The 17546-nt window shown below is 37.6% G+C and overlaps 1 protein-coding gene across 2 annotated transcripts in view; it reads left to right on the top strand.

Annotated features, from left to right (window-relative positions):
• Nucleotides 1-62: 62 nt before the first annotated feature.
• The window catches only part of vti1a (vesicle transport through interaction with t-SNAREs 1A), a 155246-nt gene continuing 137762 nt past the window's right edge, over nucleotides 63-17546 (top strand). For both annotated transcript variants that reach the window (XM_036572678.1, XM_036572679.1), the window contains exons 1-3: nucleotides 63-266; nucleotides 8473-8531; nucleotides 9397-9507. In XM_036572678.1, the coding sequence (XP_036428571.1) occupies nucleotides 173-266; nucleotides 8473-8531; nucleotides 9397-9507 (264 nt within the window). In that variant the 5' untranslated portion in view covers nucleotides 63-172. The remainder of the gene's footprint in view (nucleotides 267-8472; nucleotides 8532-9396; nucleotides 9508-17546) is intronic.

Genomic DNA, 17546 nt, shown 5'->3' with positions numbered 1-17546 from the left:
AAACTGTTGCTGCTTCTAGTCAGAACCAATAAAGTAGCGGCGTGATGTTTTCGGCGAAACTCGATTGGGGTAACACAGCCAGGAAGTGACGGCGACGTCAATAACAACATTTGATGCAGTAAGAGAGACGCGCTCCCTGTTTTAACACCTTTAAAACTCACAGCTTACAACGATGTCGTCGGATTTCGAAGCCTACGAGCAGGAGTTTGGCACTCTTACCGCGGAAATCACCAACAAAATCGGCAGAATACCCAAACTGGGTGGCGGTGAGTAGCTAAGCTGCTGTGGAGAAGGCTGTGAAGTGGGCTAGCGTGAATGAGCTAGCAGCCGGCTAAAGGCTCAGAGAGCTGGACACACAGACACAGGGACAGACGGGCACAGGCTGAGTAGCAGTCTGTAAGAGAAACTGTAAACCAGGCTCTGACTTCAGAGGAAAGGAGATACATCTAATACTGGAAGTGTCAAAAGGCTAAAGAGTTTCACTGTTTGGCCAAGTCAGAGTTGTCTGTAAGGGTAGTCTTCCAGCTCACTGAACTGTCTAAAGGGTCTGGAAGTGGTGGGTTAAGGCGACTGGACTCGTGGTGAAGTCTTGAGTTTCGACACTCATCCGAGGAGGTGAATTAATTCAAACATATCCAGTCGTGCGTCCTTCTGGAAATAGGCTAAACTCAACAGTGATATGATCCTGTTGATCCTGTGATTCTGACTCTCCTGTGTTACTCGTGTCTTGTCAGGTAACCTGATCTATATGTCAAAAAGTTTGTTACACACCTGCTCTTCCAGCATTGTTTCTGAAATCAAGGACATTAATAGACTAGTTGTCGTTCCTTAGCTGCATTAACAGCCTCTACTCTTCTAGGAAGGATTTACACTATATGTTAGGATATTGCTGCAAGGATTTGATTACATTCAGCCTCAGTAGTATTGATGAGGTTCATGCACTGATTTAGGATGATTATTTCTGTTTCACAATTGTTGGGTAATTTGCTACAGCAAGGCTCCCATAATTTTATGATTTCTGTGACATAATAAACCCCAAAACAGAACTAAAGACCAAGATTTTGAATTTCACATCAAAACTCATTTCAGCAATACAAGCACACAAAATAAGTGGATTTAAAAGAAGATGAAAAAGCAAATCTCACAATAAAATTAGACTGGGCTAAGGCTTAGTGAGTAGAGAAGTGGTTTTAATGAAATGAGAATGTCAGTCGTTGAATATGGAGTCTATTCCCCATATACACTCCATACATGGAGAATATATGGTTACCAATGAGTTTGGTAACTCTCTATTAAAGGTAATAAACAGTTTTAAGCAACTCTCCTGTTATGTTAAGATGGATTAAGACTGGAGATTTAGCCCATTTTAATAACCCTTCAAACAGATACATGTGCTACAATGATGCTTGTAATAGTATTAGTTTTACACTTTGTGTGATTTGGATTTCATACTGTCCAAATTGGACAGTTAACTTATAAAATATAATTTGTTACTGAGCCTTTTCAGAGGCTCAAACTAACAGTCAGAACAGATTACCTTTTTTAGTAGTTAGAGATCTATTCAAAATATAAAAATCGGTTAAAAATAATAGATACGTTTGTTGTTCATTGTTGACAAAATCATTTGCAGAAGGTGTTGTGTTGACAGTTACAGACATCATTTGTTAATCTTATTGTGATATTGGCTTTTGTACTGATATTGCAGAAGACTGCACTGTGCAGATGAGCCTATAACATTTTGTTTTTGTGTGTGTGGATCTTGTTTTGATCAAGCTGATTTCCCTTCATAGCTAGGGTTCACTCGTGTATAGTATATAATACACTATATGGTCAACAGTATGTGGGCACCTGACCATCGCAACTGTATGAACTTGTTAGACATCTCATTCCGAAACCTTGGGCATTAATACTGAGTCGCCTCCCATTTGTGAATCTAACAGTCTCCATTCGTCTGGGAAGGCTTTCCACAAGATTTTAGAGTGTGTCTGTGGAATTTGTGCCCATTCACTCAAAAGAGATTTTGTGAGGTCAGGCACTGATGTTGGAAGAGAAGTCCTGGGTTGCAGTCCACATTCCAGTTCATCCCAAAGGTTTTCAGTGGAGTCCAACTTGTCAAACCATGGAGCTTGCTTTGTGCACAGGGGTACAGTCATGCAGGAACAGGAAAGGGCCTTCCTCACACTGTTGCCATGATGTTGGATTTGTTTAATTGTATAATTGGTCGACTGCATTGGGGCTGAGCTGTTGTTGCTACTCAGTGCTACCATGTCACAATAATAGCACTTACTGTTGACTGGGACAGATCTAACTGGGCAGAAAATTCGCAAACTGACTTGTGGCAAAGATGGCATTCGATGACAGTGCCACTTTTAAAGACCCTGAGCTCTTCATTACAGCCGATTCTTCTGTCAGTGTTTGTCTATGGAGACTGCATTGCTATGTGCTTGATTTTAGACACCTGTTAGCAGTAGGTGTGGCTGAAACACTTGAACTCAATATAAAGTGTATATTATACATAAGAAATTATTTTCAGATGATATCATTTATTCCGAAGCGCATCACAATGTCAATAGAAAGAAATCTAGCCATAATATGATATCCTGTCCACATTGTACATCCATTGGAGGCCTCATAGTTCCCTATGTTAGTCCTACGCACACAAAGCTTAAGAAAAATGTGAAATTGGCCCCGATTTTGATATAGTACTGTTAAATGGGCAGTAGAATAAAATAATTGGAACATTGTTGTAATGTCTAAAAATCAATAATAAGCCCTAGTTTTTTCATTTCATTTATTTCTCCCTAAATGTAGGATCAAATGTATGTTTCATATCAGATTACAAGTAGATGCGCGCACTGTCCATGCAGAAATATAATGGTATCAATATGCAGATGGCCAATTAAAAAAATGTTATATTGTGTGACAATATGAATGTAGATAATTGTTTATTTAGATAAACTGTGAGTTTTTAATTCTAAAGACTTTCTTAACTAAGATTTCTTAATTCAGGCTGGTTTTAATTTGTGCTGCTTTTCATCAAGGGTGATATTATCTGTTTAATAGTTGCATTGAAAGACACAATACTAAATGATTCTAAAACATTAATGTCTGAGTAACATTTTGTCATTCAGCCTTTTTCGTGTTTTAATTTACAGCCAGCGCTTCCATTTCCTAGAACTCTATTGAGAATGAGAAATAAAAAAATACATTTTGTTATGCTGTCACAGAATAACAGCAAAAACATCTTTAGTCTAGATATTTATGGTTTATGTGGCTGTGTGAACCTGTGATGTCATAGCTCTCACATATTGGAATGGTATAGTGCATTTACACAAATGCTTACCTCATGGTTAACAAAGAGTTAAGTAAAGCATGTTGTGCACAACCACAAACATATCCACTCAGCTGGAACTGACCTAATTAATTCATTGTGCTATCAGATGGTCAGCACATAATGCACGCCTGATTAGTGAGGGACTGGCGTGTACACTTGCTTCACACACTGCTAAATATCCTTTGATTTATTAGAGTACTAAGTAGTGATATTTATTTAGTGATTATTAATTTATAACTATGGCAGTGCTTTATTATTTGTGCCAAATTATGGAAAATCTAAAAAAGCTTTTTAACCTCTCAGCTTTAAGTATTTATGTGTAACATTTTCTGTTACCAACTGTAGCTAAGTATTTACATTTTGACATAGAAACATTCAGCTGAACTTTATTTTATTTTTACGTGGTGCAGTTAATGCTGGGAGATATTATATATACTGGTTCACCATGATAGTGATGCATCATGATACTGCTTTAAGTATCATGATAAGTGATATTTTAGTGATATAGATGGGTCATAACACAATGATGTCTCTGTTGTCAAGTAGTTTGGTTTTATTTTTTCATTCCCTTTTGTGCACGGTATCACAGATACCCTGACAGTTAACTACAGTATATGTCATTTACTGGGTGCTTAGATTATTTGCAAAAGTCATGTGTTGATATTAAAATTTTATAACAATTACAAAACCTTTTGTCACAATTTTTAAATATTGTTACGATAACCTCAGAACAAGTTTATAAGATATTAGAAGTACAGACATGCAGTGTTGTGAATGTCATTTTTAATAGCGGTATGTTGGTGGTTATAAATTTTGGGGATTTTTGTCTTTTGAAAAAAATGTTCACTGATAGCTTATGGTGTAATTGCATAACAGTCTTCTCTTGTTTCTGGAAAGCTGTTTTTGACAGTCTGAAAAGAGAATTACAGCATTTTGTTTTAAAGTTTTGGTATAATTCAGTAAATAATTTATTCCAAACACTCAAAGCTATTGTAAAGCAGTGACTCAGGAATCAGACAGCGTATTCATAACCATTTCATGGAATAACTTTTTGTGAGGAGCTTTCAGAGGCATTAAACTCTTCAGATGTCTGGTTCCTATCACCACCACTGTGAACAGTTCTGATTCTGAGTTTGTGCAGAACTGAGCATTTTGCATCAGTCCACTCTGAATGACTTTGTTTACATCTTAACGATTTAATTATGCAGAGATTTTGTAAAATCCATGGAATTCTCCTTTACTGGGCTTCAAAGCATGGAATTTAAATATAACAGCGTATTAAGAGACTGTGAAACCAGTGCTACTGTGTGTGTCTAAAAAGCCTCTGGTGAAACTGCAACTTGTTGACTAAATTGTATTGATGGTATTTTAGATTGTCCATGACAATATCTTGTGTGTTGAATATCACAGTATACCTTATTACACATGTCTGTTTTTGAAAGAACAGTTCACAATACACAAAAACGAAATAATAAGTATGTTTAATTTTTGTAAATATGTTTGGGTTTGGTTGTGTCTCTGCTAAAATGTCAGTCTTTGATTCATTTTACTGCATTTTTAAACCTATGCAAATAAATGTTATGTTCCTCTGTAATGTTAATCTAAGTGATTCTAGTTAGAATTGTGAGCATCAACAGATATATACAGGGAAAATATTTGTCCATCCCTATTGAAAATCCCTTCGTTCAGTATGTGTAGCTTACATAAAATTAGATCTAACCCAATTTTGATGAATGATATTCAGATGGTGTTGCTAACTTGTTATTGTTGTACATGGACATAACAGATGGGTGCGTTAATCATTAAATCTACTTGAGATTCTTGCCTGTTAACCACAAGAAAACAGCCCTGATTCTGATAATTTACGTCTGATTTGCATGGTTTGCTATAGAATATTGCTATGAGATGCTCCATCTCAGTGCATCCTTCGTTTGCTTGTATTCTACCTTGTTTCTCATTATTTCTCTTGTGCATTCAAGAGAATAAGAATGTGCAACATGTTAAATTGTTAAAGCCTGAATTGCTCCTTCAGAGCTTGGCAGAAAAGGCAGCTTGCACCCAGCGCGGCCCACCACCAGCTGGTAAATGTGTAAATAAGCCCAGTGAGTATGAACAAAGCCGTAAGCCGAGAATGCTCATCAGTGATGGCCAGGCCTCTTCAGCTTTGCCAGAAGACTTCTGCTCTAAGAATTTAAATCTCTATTGTACGCAAAAGAACTAGTTTTTCTCTTTTCCCCTCTAGGTGCTCGTATTTGTTTGCAAGCCTCAGAATGGTCTGCTGACAATGGCATCAGCAAAGGTCTTCTTTTGTTGCTGTTATTGCAGTGCACAATGTCATATTATGTACAGACACTGATAAAGGAAGAGACTGGACAGATTAATTGTCCTTGGCCAGTTGTGTTCGAGGCAGCTTCATTCATTCACATGAGAATCAGTAGTGTGGTTTTGTTTTTTGTTATGTGCAGCACAAACTCAGAGCTTTAAATAAGAATTGGAGGCGAATGTGAGCTCTTGTTCCATTAAACTTAGATGTGTATTTTTTTTTATTTAACGGTAACCCCAGAACAAAAATGTCTGTCAATCATATGCCATAAAAAATTGACAAGAGATGCAACGATATATCTTGGTGAGAAAAATATAACTTTACGACTTACAGTGGTCTGTCCATGGACCTCCTGGCCTGTTGCTAGCACCCAGCACACTTGCAATAGAGCCATGCATATTTCAGCCTGCCCTATGTTGGCCCTATACAGAACAGCCTTTGTTTGCTTACCTCACAAAGAATAGCCTCTGGCTGTTTACTGTGTTGGCTGTGAGGTTATACCCAGGTTTAAAAAATGAATTGATGTCCAGCAAAAGAAGGGTTCGTTTTTGCTTCATGTGTAGTGACAGACCTTGCTTTGATACTAGTTAATGGTTTCTTTGTGCTTTGTGTTTTGTGGCAGTGGGAGGTATAGATGTGTGTTCTTGTGTTGATTAGTACTCTTCTGCTATTATTATTATTATTATTATTACTATTATTATTATTATTATTATTGGTGATAGTAGCCGTAGTTTTGTGGTTAGAGTCACATTTATTGTAGTAAGGAGTTATACATAGGTTGGGGAAGAATTTATTGATATCCAAAAGAAGGGAAGTGTACTAACAAACCCAACTTTGATTAGACAAATAGTGCTCTTCTCTATTATTTTTATATTTTTTATTATTAGGGATGCACTGATGTGGCAATTGTGAGCCAATATATAGGTACTACATTTATTTAATTGTGAGTCAAAGTGGACATTTAGGCCAAGGCATTCAGTTTTCAGTCTCAGAAAAAAGCAGAACTGATACAGTACTGTGCAAAAGTTTAAACCTAAATTTGCTTTAAATTCTTACACATTAATATCTTAAAACCATTACTCTTGGTGTTTTTGCCAGTAAATACGCTGCATATTATTAGCATAAATACAAATAAACATAAATACAGTAAAAAAAAACTGAGCTTGTTTGAAGAACAATATTTTATTCCACGTTTCTCTTAAATACCGCCAGCCATTACATACATTTGTGGAATTCCATCACAAGCACATTTGATTAAATGTAAAGTACTGATTAAGCAAACCAGGTATTGGGTGATGACTACAGTTAATACTGGGCTGCCATGAGGTGAGGTTTGTAAATGGTTAAATGAACACATTGACATAAATATTTTTCCATGCAAATAAACGCTTGCTGCCCAGATAATTTTCTCATGTGCCTTCAATTTTTGAACAGTACTGTATATTTAACTATACAAAAGCATCAGCAGCTAAATACAGCTTTTTCCAGTATATAGTTTATCCACCTTTTGCCTTTATAACAACTTCCACTCTTGCTTTCAGTTTTCAAAGAAATCTGCAAAGATGTTTTTCCACACCTCCAAAGTTCAATCTTAAAAGTCATCATGAATTTTCTCTTCTCACAGGCCAAGTAATCCTAAACACTGGTTTTGAGGTCTAGGCTCTGAGGTGGTCAGTCCATTGTTCTAAGAACACCAGCAGCTTCTTTGTTTGATGTGCAAAATGTCTTTGTTTTAGTGAATTGCTTTTTCTTAGTAAGGGCTTCATGTCAGCTATACATCCTTTCAGATAGTGTTGAGTGTTTTCACAGTGGAAGGATGGACAGAAACACCTGTGGATTTTTTCAGATCTGCAGCAAGAGTGGAGTTTGATTTTCTCCCAAAAATAAGTGCTGTTTATTCGATAGTGATAGTTTTGGTGGTCAACCAGGTGTTGCACTCTTGTTAGGCCAATGCCTGTCCAGCATGTTTCCTGCCTTCCACTCAGTGAGCACTAGGACAGGCTACAGCACCCCCGCAGCCCAGGAGGATAAGCAGCTTAGATAGTGTGTGTGTATGTCTGTGTCTGTGTGTGTGTCTGCCAGTGTTGATACATAAATGTGTAAAATTCAGAAATTGGCCTAGATAGCATGGATTAGCATTACAGAAATGTAGCATTATGCAATTAAATGAATAAACTGTTGACATCTTAGAATGGTAGCCCAGCATCGCCTAAATGTTCTGCAATAAATATATTATCAAATAATGGCCTTTTTTAAATTATCTACCGGTACCAATAAATTGCTGAAATCATTGTGCATCACTTTAACATTAAGTTCATGTTTGTTTACTTTCAGCTCGGCTTCTGCATTCACTGAAAAACACATTACTATGTATGGTTATGGATTTTAAGTTAAATGAATATCAATGACTTAAAGTATATCTGTGGAGATCACATTTATTGTACTTGAACATCTTTGGCCTGAATCTCACCAGAGGCAGTGGGTGAAAACCAGAACAACCTCATTTTACTCATTCTGAGTGGGTGGCACACAAGTAGAGTTTGGTGGAACTGACATCTCCCTCCTCTTTGAGTTGGCATGAGCTGTCTCTGTGCTCCTCCACAAACTAACAAAGACGTTTACACGTGGAGAAATAGGAGACATCAAATGCGGATCTCTCTGCGATGTGAATGCGTAAATATATCTTCAAATGCAGGCTTGTGTGTGCGTTTATTTATTTATTTTTTCCCCTTTGGTGCGGGGGAGTAGGGCTCTTGTCATAAAGCGCAGCTCTTCCATCAACTGATCAATATGTTTTCTGCTTCTTCCCTTTCAGAGGAGAAGACGCAGCTGGTTCTAAATGTCGACAAACAGCTTGAAGAAGTCAGAGAGTTGGTAGGTCTTTGATCAGTAATTTCCACTCTCCACATTTTCTAAATAATGAATTTGGAAAAAAAAATTCCCCCTGCATAAACAACACCTGTAATGTCGGTGGTGACACGAGACACTCTTCATGTGGCTGAAGGCTGCTCCGTGCTAACAGTGTGATCACATCCTCATAATGCGCTTTTAACTGACACCGCATGACACATTTCACGCCACTGCTGGAGGAAGGCGCCGTGTCAGGTGCCGAAAGCAAGGATGTGCAGTACATGTAAATTGCTCCTGTGCTTGTTCCGTCATGTCATGTTGATTGGACATTGTAAATCAGCTGGGCCCTTTGCGTGTTTTGCTTTCTCATGTGACACGGACGCATGTCGTAGCTGTCAGTGAGAAGCCACACCAGAGGCTTTAATGAAGCAGCACCTCCTAATGTCACCACATCTGCAGTAGGACTCGGCTTTCCACCGTTTCGAGAACTTTCTCCAACAATCAGAAATAATGAACTGATAAACTTTGCATGTTTCAGGAAGAATTTGTTGGTAGGATCGCAATTGTCTTCCCAGAAATTCTTATCTTGTCTTTTCGCATAACATCTTCAGTGGACTCTTCATTATCTGCCAGTAGGGCTTGTTTGTGAAGAAAAGTGAAATGGTTCAATGACAGTATTTAAAAGGTGGTTTCATGGAGAAATTTAGAAGATGCTGCTTCATTAAGGCCTGTGGTGGCAGTACTCACAGACAGCTATGATGTGCGTCCGTGTCAAATTAGAAATCGCACACAAAAAGCAAAGCTGGAGGAAGACTAAATAAGGCACTAGTAAATGAAGTAGGTGGTTGATTGACCAGTTAAAAGAAACAAATCTGATTAATGTGCCTAGTTGGAGCAGATGGACCTGGAGGTTCGAGAGATTCCTGTCCAGAGCAGAGGAATGTACAACAGCCGCTTGAAGAGCTACAAACAGGAGATGGAGAAGCTGGAGAAGGACTTTGTGAGTAAAACTCTCCTCTACTCCTACACTACATACAGGTTTCACTTTGTGTACACAAACACTCAGACACATAACCCCCCCTCTCTAAAAAAAAATGTATTCCTCACTTTCCAAAAACACATAAAATCTTTGAAGGTCAGTAGCATGTCCACTGAGGTTAATTCTGAGTTTGTTTTTAAAGCTTTGCTGGTCCCGAGGAGCCTGGGCCTATGCTCCTTCTCGATGTCCTTGTTTAGTTATTCATAAATCTTACCTGCCCGTCTAAAACCCACCCCACACACATCAAACCTTAATGAAGGGCTTGCCCTCTGAAGCCACTTTTTTTGCTTGTTTTACATCACTGTGTTGCTTCGTGGTTATTTACTGTTGGTCATGTTCAGAACTATATCTTTTTTCTTTGAGGTGCTCAGCCTGTTTCTCTGAGCCTTATTAAAGTGCAGTAGTTTGTGTACTGCAAAAGAGAAGCACTCTTGTCCAGCGTTCTTGATGCAAGACCTTGTCTGCAATTCTTCCTGCAAAATGTAAAACCATAAAACCTATTACTTTGAATTCTCTTTAAATATCCAGGTTACTTTTAATGCCTTTGAATGCCATATTGTGTTTTTTTTTTTGTTTTAAAGACCGTTGTGCCATCTGTGGAAATGTGAGAAATTAATCTCCTCTCTCTGAAATTCAAAATCCCACATTAAGTCTCAGCACGAACCACTTTTCCTTCTTCATCTAAATCCCGCTTTCAAACTCAGCACCTGTATCTAATTCAAGGTGCGCTTGATATCAATTACCAGATGGCAGCGGCGTCAACAAAGATTCCAAAAGGCGTGAAATAAATGAGAAGATTTAAGAAAAGGATCTTTTGCCAATGATCTGATGCTGCGCTGCTGAGGCTGATGGCTTAGATCACAGTGGAGATCTCTCTTCTCAGAGAGGCCTCGCATTCCTCACCATGGGCATTTAATTGGCTGATGATTAATCTTTAGCTTCTCCTGCTTGACTGTTGCCTGGTTAATTATCATGCAATTAACACCTGCTGTGCAGGGGTTTTGCACCACATTCATCTTTTGCATTCCTTCAGCATTCATTCCTTTTTTTCTTTCCCTCCCTGCAAGCTAAGCTTACATGTTGATTATTGTCTTCCTTTTAAACCTTCAAATATTTGCAATGTAATGCGGATATGTGATGTGCCCTTTTAACTTAAATGTAAATATATCTGCTTGATTAAGAAGTTTGTAGCTTAAAGAGAATACTTTGGATACTATATATGTGGACCATAATAAAATATATAAAATGCTAAACTAAGCAAATATATAATAATTGTGCGCTGACATTTGCAGAGAAATTACGTTGTTCTCTCATTGTACAGGATGTGTTAACTTATTTTCACTTAGAATATTAGCAAAACATGTAATTTGACGAGGGGTCTTTTGCATAACACTGTATTACATATAATCCAAGAAACAGACTGTGATGTCCTTTAAAATCTCTCCTTTAAAGTGATTCATTTTTGTGTACAATAGTTTATTTAGCTCTTTTTTTTCCGATTTATGACAGCAGCAGTTTGTCAAACGTCGTGCTCTGTTTCAGGTTTTAGAATGACATAATAATTGGCCTGATTTAAGTCGGCTTTTGTTCCTTCAGAGTTTAAGTTTCTGTACATTTTGAAAGACAGATCCCCCTGAAGCTTCTGTTGGTAGCAAGGCCTACCAACTTGTCCTAAAGCTGAGAGATTCAGCTGGGTTCTCAGAAGTGCCAAATGCTTTAGCGTGGATGGCTTATCCTCTCTGCCACGCAGTGTGAGCACACGCGCACACTTCTAAGAGGTGTCATGAAAAAGGCCATCACTTCTTTTTTTCCGAAAAAAAGAGGAGTCTTTGTTGTGCTTCCACGGGAAATCAAGGCCCTGTCCTGGCCTTCCCCTCTTCTGGCCTCCCTGGAGCTTCTCCCCCTTTACCCCCCGCTCACATCCAGTCGTTCACCCGCAGTTTGAAGTCTTCCTGCCATCGTACTCACCAGATTCGGCCTCCTGTTCGGCAGCAGACGGGGACTGGCTGACCCAACAACTCTGCCATTTTTTTGGGGAGAAAAGAGAGACATATATCAGAGGCACATCCCGAAGGTATGTTTGCTTCATGATGGCTTCATTTTGATAATGGGGGCAGAGGGTCTGAAAGCCAGAAGCCCCTGTGGAGGCCATATATTAGCAGAAAGAAGAGAGTTTTGGTGAGACAAAAACACACAGGGAAAAAAAAGCCAAAGCTGATTTGTCTTTGATTGGCCACACTACATGTCATTGGGTTCAGGAACCAGAATGACATGCCTCTTAGCAATGCCTTTGATCTGGCAGAAGAGCACCGTAATAGAGGCATAATTTAATGAAGCCAATTGGGTAAACACACAGCATATCTTCAAAGGAACTGACAAAGTTTCTCCACCTCTGAGATCCCTTGTATGGCCACAGTGTCATTCACGTGTACTAGTCTGCCAGTGTGACGAGGGTGTGCAGGTAGATTCTGAGCTTAAACATAAAATTATTAACAGTTATTAAGTATTGATGAATTGTAGACGATCGACCATCAAGGATGATGGCAAATATCAGTAAATAAACACTTCAAAGGTTAATGCAAAGATTTTGTGGCAGGACATCTGTAAATGTAGGTCATATAAGTATGTATCTAAAAGCATTCCTTTTTTGTAGCTGATCTAGAGTAACCTTCTCACCAGAAGAGGCTGCACCATACCTTCAGCATTTTCATGAAATGGATGGGCATCCACATCTAATCGATCAGATTAAAATGAGCTCTATAAATTTTCACTGTATTATGTCCACATACATGCCACTGTCCACAATGGTTCCCTGTGGTGTTTTTTATTTCCCATCACCAGTAGATGGCGACATTGCTCCATGCATCTCTCAAAGTTGCGCGTCAGTGTTGATGCTTATAGGCATTTTCTGATCAGAAGAGTCTCTCCTGGATGCAGCTAGACCTGCCGCTCTATCAGCACAGCGCTGATTCTCTTTGACCTCCTCACTTTGAGAAAGGCAAAATTAGAGCCAAAAAATGGCCCGCATATCCCGAGGACCAAGGTGTGTGTGTGCTTGCTTGAAGGGAAGAACAAAGCTTACAGACAGAGCTGTTGGTGAACAGGTGAATGTTTGCGTTCAGTGGTTCTCATTGTGTTCTCAAGCCCCTGCTCTTTAAAAGACCTCTAAACTTTTAAGCTTTGCCCCCCCAGCATTCTCAGGTGTTATCTCTGGCCAGACATCTAACTGTAGCTGTTGTCTGTCATTACAGTGAGCTCCTATATGGGAATGGGCTCATCACACGCGTTAAGAGTGAAAGAGTTTGAAATGATTTTCTACTCGATGATATAACCTTTTGGCATTACACTGCCAGGGATTAAGAGGATTGAGATATAATGAGTAGTTTCACTGTTTAATTAGGTAGTATTTACATAAAAATGCTGTTGAAGTACTAACTGTTACATTGCGTCTGGCATGTAGATGGTAATGAAACTGTATTAACAGTGATCCTGTTAATACATCAATCCATCATGTAAACACACAGTGCAGTGTGTACAGAGGAATATGCATTTTCCTACTCTTTATTTAGAATGAATAATGCACTGGTAATTACAGTGACATACACAAGAGAGATAACTGTGTTCAGCCACCAGATTTTATAAGAAGATCTGTGTGCTCTTATGGATTGTGGGTGCATAGCCATGTGCTTCCATTGCCCCCTTTTAACCGATAAACACCTCCAGTCTTGCAGACTTTCAGTTTTTGCCACGGGAGATTATTGATGCCTTTCCAAACACATTTATTGAATCAGCCATCCTTGAAACATTGTACACAGTTTATTCACATTATGTCGAGCTGGCTAAATTAAAAATTCATTTTTCTGTGCATTTATATAATGTTAGTGTTGCCCATTTACAAATGACCTTCAAGTGAAAATATGGAAATGTTAAACTAAACCAATATTCATAAGTCTGAATGAAAAAGCATTGAGTATGATGCTTCAAAAAGAAGGCTAATTTGCATGCCCTTGTCAAACCAATTTTGTTTTTCTTTAGTAAAATTGTATTGGTACTTTTGATACTTACAATATATATGTATATTTTTTGGGACAAAATAGCTTCTTTAAAAATGTGTGGCTATTTCAATGTCAAGAGCCAGAAATCCTTGTAGTTATCGCTCTCAAAAGAAATTGACAGCTCTTACTTGATGTAATCGTTCATTTTTGTACACAGAATGACTGTCTGTGGGGATTTATACCTGATATTTTTGTATTGTATTAAGTTTATCAGAATAAAGTGAATAAAATCTATTTTATCTTCAAGATACAACAACAAAAGGAAGCAGTCTCAGATGATCATATTCTGTAACAGTAAAATGTCAAATTTAGTAGTAGTATCATTGGGTGTAATATCAATTTATTGTCCACATGAAGTGAATATATTTAAAAAAAAAAAAATCTAAATATACACTACATTTCAAAAGTTTGGAATCACTTGTCATACCAATAATAGACTAATGCATAACAAATGCTGTTATTTCATTCAGCAAGGACTCATATAATGAGAATGAAATACTGTAAGCTAGACACCAGAAGATATTTTAAGATATTTTAATATTAAGTATCTAGGGAAAACTATTTTTTATAGTGATTTTTTGATGAGTTATCTGCTGGAGATCACCACGTTTCAAATACAAGGAGTTCTAAATGTTATTATATTTGGCACGTTATTACATTCTACATTTATTTTAACTTCATTCTCAGTGTTATACAAACTTGTCAATGGTTATGGGTCATCTATAGCTTTGCTCGTCATTTTGGACCCATGTAGTATATCTTCACTGTTCACAGATTCCTACAAATTAGTTGACACCTATAAAGTTGTAATAACATTATAATAGAATCATTTAATGTGTATCTGCAACAAAATTGTTTATTTATTATTGAACACAGTAATTCCAAACTTTTGAATGGTACCTACCATCACCATTTCACCATTTTGCACCTTAAACCTAGTTTTATAGAAAGCACAGCATATATGGAGCGAAATCTATTAGATTTAAAACGTTTTCTGTGTTTTATGATCCTCAAATAATGCTTAATAACAGGATACATTTTATAAGTGCTTCATGAGTTTCCTTTTGTTCTGCTATGGACAAAGTAACCTCATTGTTATTCATGGAGCCTAATTTTCTAATGTTTTGGTAATGGTTGGTGCTCAAGGACTGAAGAGGATTCACTAGAACTTTTTAAAAGTTCCAGTTCCTCTTGGGACTTATTGAAAAAGCAGCTGAACATAGGTTTTGTAATTAACTTGATGAAATCCCAAGTTCTGACAGAAGTTTTTGCTTCTCATAAAAAGTTGTTCACTTTTAATCATTGTTACTGATGATAACGTGCTTCTGATTTTAAGACTTGCAGCAATTTTTAGAGCACTATATTTAGTTATATGCTCAGCATGTTTTTGCGAACTGAGGCTTTTGAGGCTCCGAAAATCAAAACCCAAAACTTGTCTCTAAGATTCCTTGTTATGCAGCTCAAGTCATCTATTACAGCAACTTCTACAAAGCAGAGGCACGACATACATATATGAGCTGGATGTTGGACTCGTTTAATCGTCTTAGATTAGAACCAAACATGGATCCTGAAAAATGAGGATTGTTCTGGCACTGTTTACACCACTAAGGAGGCAACACAGATTTAAGTCTAATTGTCCTCTGGAGTTTAACAAGCTGTCTATCCTGCTAAAATCCAATAACACTCTCCGATTACAAACCTTGTGCATTTATTATGGAAATCCCTGGAATTGATGGTTCTTTCGCAGAGGGGGAAGCGTTTTAAGAGAAGAATGAATCAATCTTTTGAATGTGTCTTTTATTGGGGAGTTGTTTTAGCCTGAGGATCTTGTGGATTGGTGGAGGAAAGCTGTGTTTTGATAGCCAGAGATGGGATTGTGTGGCTTTGCGAGATCAGCTCTGTGGCGCATGGTGTAATCGCAGTGATGGGAGGATGATGAGGTGAAGGACTGTGTCACTCGGAGGAGAAAATCAAGCCTCCATGGCTGGAAATGAGGAGATGTTGCACTTTAATAAGAAGGGGAAGCTTCCTCTGAGCCAGCGAGCCAGCATCCTTTTGAAATACAATGTTATGGCATTTTCAAATATATACATTTTATTCTGAAGATGAGTGTATCCATATGCAATATGTGTGTGTGTGTGTGTGTGTGTATATATGTGTGTATATATATATATATATATATATATATACACATCAGATGTATGTCAGATGTGTGTGAGGACATGTTTTGTGTTGATTTGCAGGCTAAGTTATCGTTCTGTACTGAAGTGTATGTATATAAAACTGTGCCAAAGTCTCTGGTGAAACGAGATGTAAAGCTAGTTGTCAGGGCAGGAAGTGTTTATTTGCTCAGAAAAACACTCATATTTAATAAATTCAAATGACATCAATATAATAAGTAGTCATTTTATGTTTGTCAGTGTGTTTGTTTAATCACTGCCAAACCTCTCCTTATGGTAGCCCAGTACTAATTGTAGTGATCATCCAATAACTCCTACAGTTAATCAGTGCTTCATTATTTTACATTAGATGTGCTGATGATGGAATTTATGCCCATACAATTGCAGGGAATGTCATAGAGACATCTTGAACCAAACTTTGTTCTTCATACTAGCTCATAACTTCTAAACAACTTTTTGAAAATAGGAAAATCTTGTTGTATTTATGTTTATTTGCATTTCTTCTAATGATGTATGAAGGTTTAACACATCCAGTACAGGGACAAGTATAAATATTGCATTTTTCTGCAGATTTCTTTGTAGTGATTTAACACATTAGACAAAATTTTATATATATATATATATATATATATATATATATATATATATATATATATATATATATATATATATATATATGAACAACTGCAAACTATATCTTGGCAGTGAGTTAACATTTTAACATTTTAATAAGAAATACAAATAAATATCCTGACTTCTCCCTGATGACATATTGACAACAGACACAGCCATTTAACAAAACACAGATTTGTTAAATTCCATCCATAATAATAATTACTCAGTTTTTGTTAACATATATTAAGCAGTCAAAGCAGTGTTTGTAACGCAATATTTTTGACAGACTGAAATATTTACAGTACATATAACCACTGTATGTGACTAGATGAATAATTTTCCGTTTATCTACATTATGTAGAGTTTCTGTGTAGAGTTTCTCTGTGACACTGATCACTGATCTGCAGGGCAGGCTTCATTGTTTAGGACAGTGGTGTGTGCACATAGGGCTGTGTGTGTGCTTGCGTGTGTATGTGTGAGAGTGAGGGAGACAGGAGGCAGGAGAATCAGACGGAACGGAGCTGTCTCCTCTCTTGGCCTATTCCTACCAACCGCAGAAACTGGAAGTGACATGTGACACCGCTAGAAAGTGATAAATTGACATCTGGGACAAAAAAACGTGACAAAAAAATGTGATTTGCCATACTGGCTTAACTATGAAAAATCATGAAGTATTTATGAAATGCATTATGAATCATTGGTTATTTTTTTTGGCTCCTCTTTTTTTTTCTTTTTTTTTTAAAAAAAAAAAGCACATCCCGACGAGAGCAAGAAAACCTAGACATCCCCGGCTGCTTTGACATCAACTGGCTCTTTCCCCTTTTAGTGCAATATATTTACAGGGTAGTTGAAATCTGCAAATTATTTCAAAGTTTCCCCACTCGAGGGGCGTTTATTTTCCTCTGACTTAAGTGTCTCTAATGAGGGGCATGTAGAAGGATGAGAGAGTTCTTTTGCCTGTCTCTGAGACCGTTTTGGCTGGAAATCTGCTGGTTTTAAAGCCTGTGGTGGAAATGTACTATGGTCTTGATCAAAATCATATGCTACAACACACAGCAAATATTTGTTTGTTTTTCAGCAAAAGGGTTGGCCACCTTAGGGAGAGGGAAAAAAAAAGACAGACATTGACAGGAAGACCAGCCAGCAAGGT

This window comes from Colossoma macropomum, unplaced genomic scaffold (assembly GCF_904425465.1).
Source record: "Colossoma macropomum unplaced genomic scaffold, Colossoma_macropomum, whole genome shotgun sequence".
In the NCBI taxonomy this organism is placed as follows: domain Eukaryota; kingdom Metazoa; phylum Chordata; class Actinopteri; order Characiformes; family Serrasalmidae; genus Colossoma; species Colossoma macropomum.
The sequence above is the reverse complement of the archived record's forward strand: the minus strand, read 5'-3'. Positions and strand labels throughout refer to the sequence as shown.